The 1,141-nt window shown below is 43.4% G+C and overlaps 1 protein-coding gene across 2 annotated transcripts in view; it reads left to right on the top strand.

Moving 5' to 3' along the window:
* Positions 1 to 1,141, top strand: part of kdm2aa (lysine (K)-specific demethylase 2Aa) — an 18,908-nt gene that overhangs the window by 10,491 nt on the left and 7,276 nt on the right. For both annotated transcript variants that reach the window (XM_008294278.1, XM_008294277.1), the window contains exon 16: positions 37 to 120. In XM_008294278.1, the coding sequence (XP_008292500.1) occupies positions 37 to 120 (84 nt within the window). The remainder of the gene's footprint in view (positions 1 to 36; positions 121 to 1,141) is intronic.

Raw genomic sequence — 1,141 nt, forward strand, 5'->3', positions numbered from 1 at the left:
AATAATCATAATAATTGTCTGCCTCTGTCTCTGTAGGTTCGGGGTGAAGGAGTGGTGAATAAAGATCTGCCCAGCTGTTGGGAGTGCCCGAAATGTGTCCAGGGGATCACTGATCCAGAGGTACACAACGTCTTACCAACAATCATTAGCAATCTTTTAATCCAGCGTTCATGCACACTTGGCTGCAGCGTGTCAAAGTTAATGGGTATTGTGCGTCTCCTGTTTGTTTTTCATGACCTACTTAATTTTTTCTTTTTTTGTTTTCTTTTTTTTTTGGGTTGCTTTATTTTTTTTATTTTCTTTTTATTCAATTTAACTTCGTCAGTCATCAGGAAGTGATGAATCGTTGGCTGCTGGCCACCAACAGCACATCCGTCCCCACGGCCCCCTGGTCCTCAGGCTGGGTCCCGGGCCCTCTGCTATTGTAGGGGGTCCTATGGGCTCCCAGCAGGATGGGGAGGTTGTCCGCTGTGGTTTCTTCCCTCCTCCTCCTCTTCCTTCCTGCTCTTCCTCCTCCTCAGCGTCACTTCTATTGGTGGCGGCCCCTCTGCCTTCTCAGCCAATCAGCTCGAGACTGGTGAGAGGTGCCGCCTACTTTGTAGACATTCACCCATCTGTTGCGTGGACCCTACCCCATTTTCCTTTCCATCTTTTTTAAGAGAAGATTCACAACGCTTGATCAAAATTTGTTTTAAAATTCAGCTTTTATAGTTTATACAAGAGTGGTGCCTCTTCTCTCACACTTTACCCCTTTTAATTTTAAAGCTGTCTTCAGCTAAGATAAGTTTGTGTCCTGTTTTCCCTTCTCCATACCTAAATATTTTTTACCACATCTTGTCATATTCAACTTGTCTGGAATGGTTTCAACAAGAAGTGACTGCTAATTGTAGCTGTGTGATAAAACAGGCTGTTTCTCTATGGTTGGGTCACACTCGGACCTTGAAGATTTTCATTGCTAGAAGGAAAAAGATCTTTTTTTTTTAGTTCAGTACCTTTTATAAATAATTTGCTTGGCCCCTGACACATGAGGTCAGGTGATCAGTTTCAAATGTTGGAGAAGCTGATTTGGCTCTCTGGACCTCATTGCTTAAATCTCTGGATCTACTGTTGACTGACAAAAAGACTTCAGCTGTGAAATGGG

Source organism: Stegastes partitus, unplaced genomic scaffold (genome assembly GCF_000690725.1).
Source record: "Stegastes partitus isolate 25-593 unplaced genomic scaffold, Stegastes_partitus-1.0.2 Scaffold953, whole genome shotgun sequence".
Classification (NCBI taxonomy): domain Eukaryota; kingdom Metazoa; phylum Chordata; class Actinopteri; family Pomacentridae; genus Stegastes; species Stegastes partitus.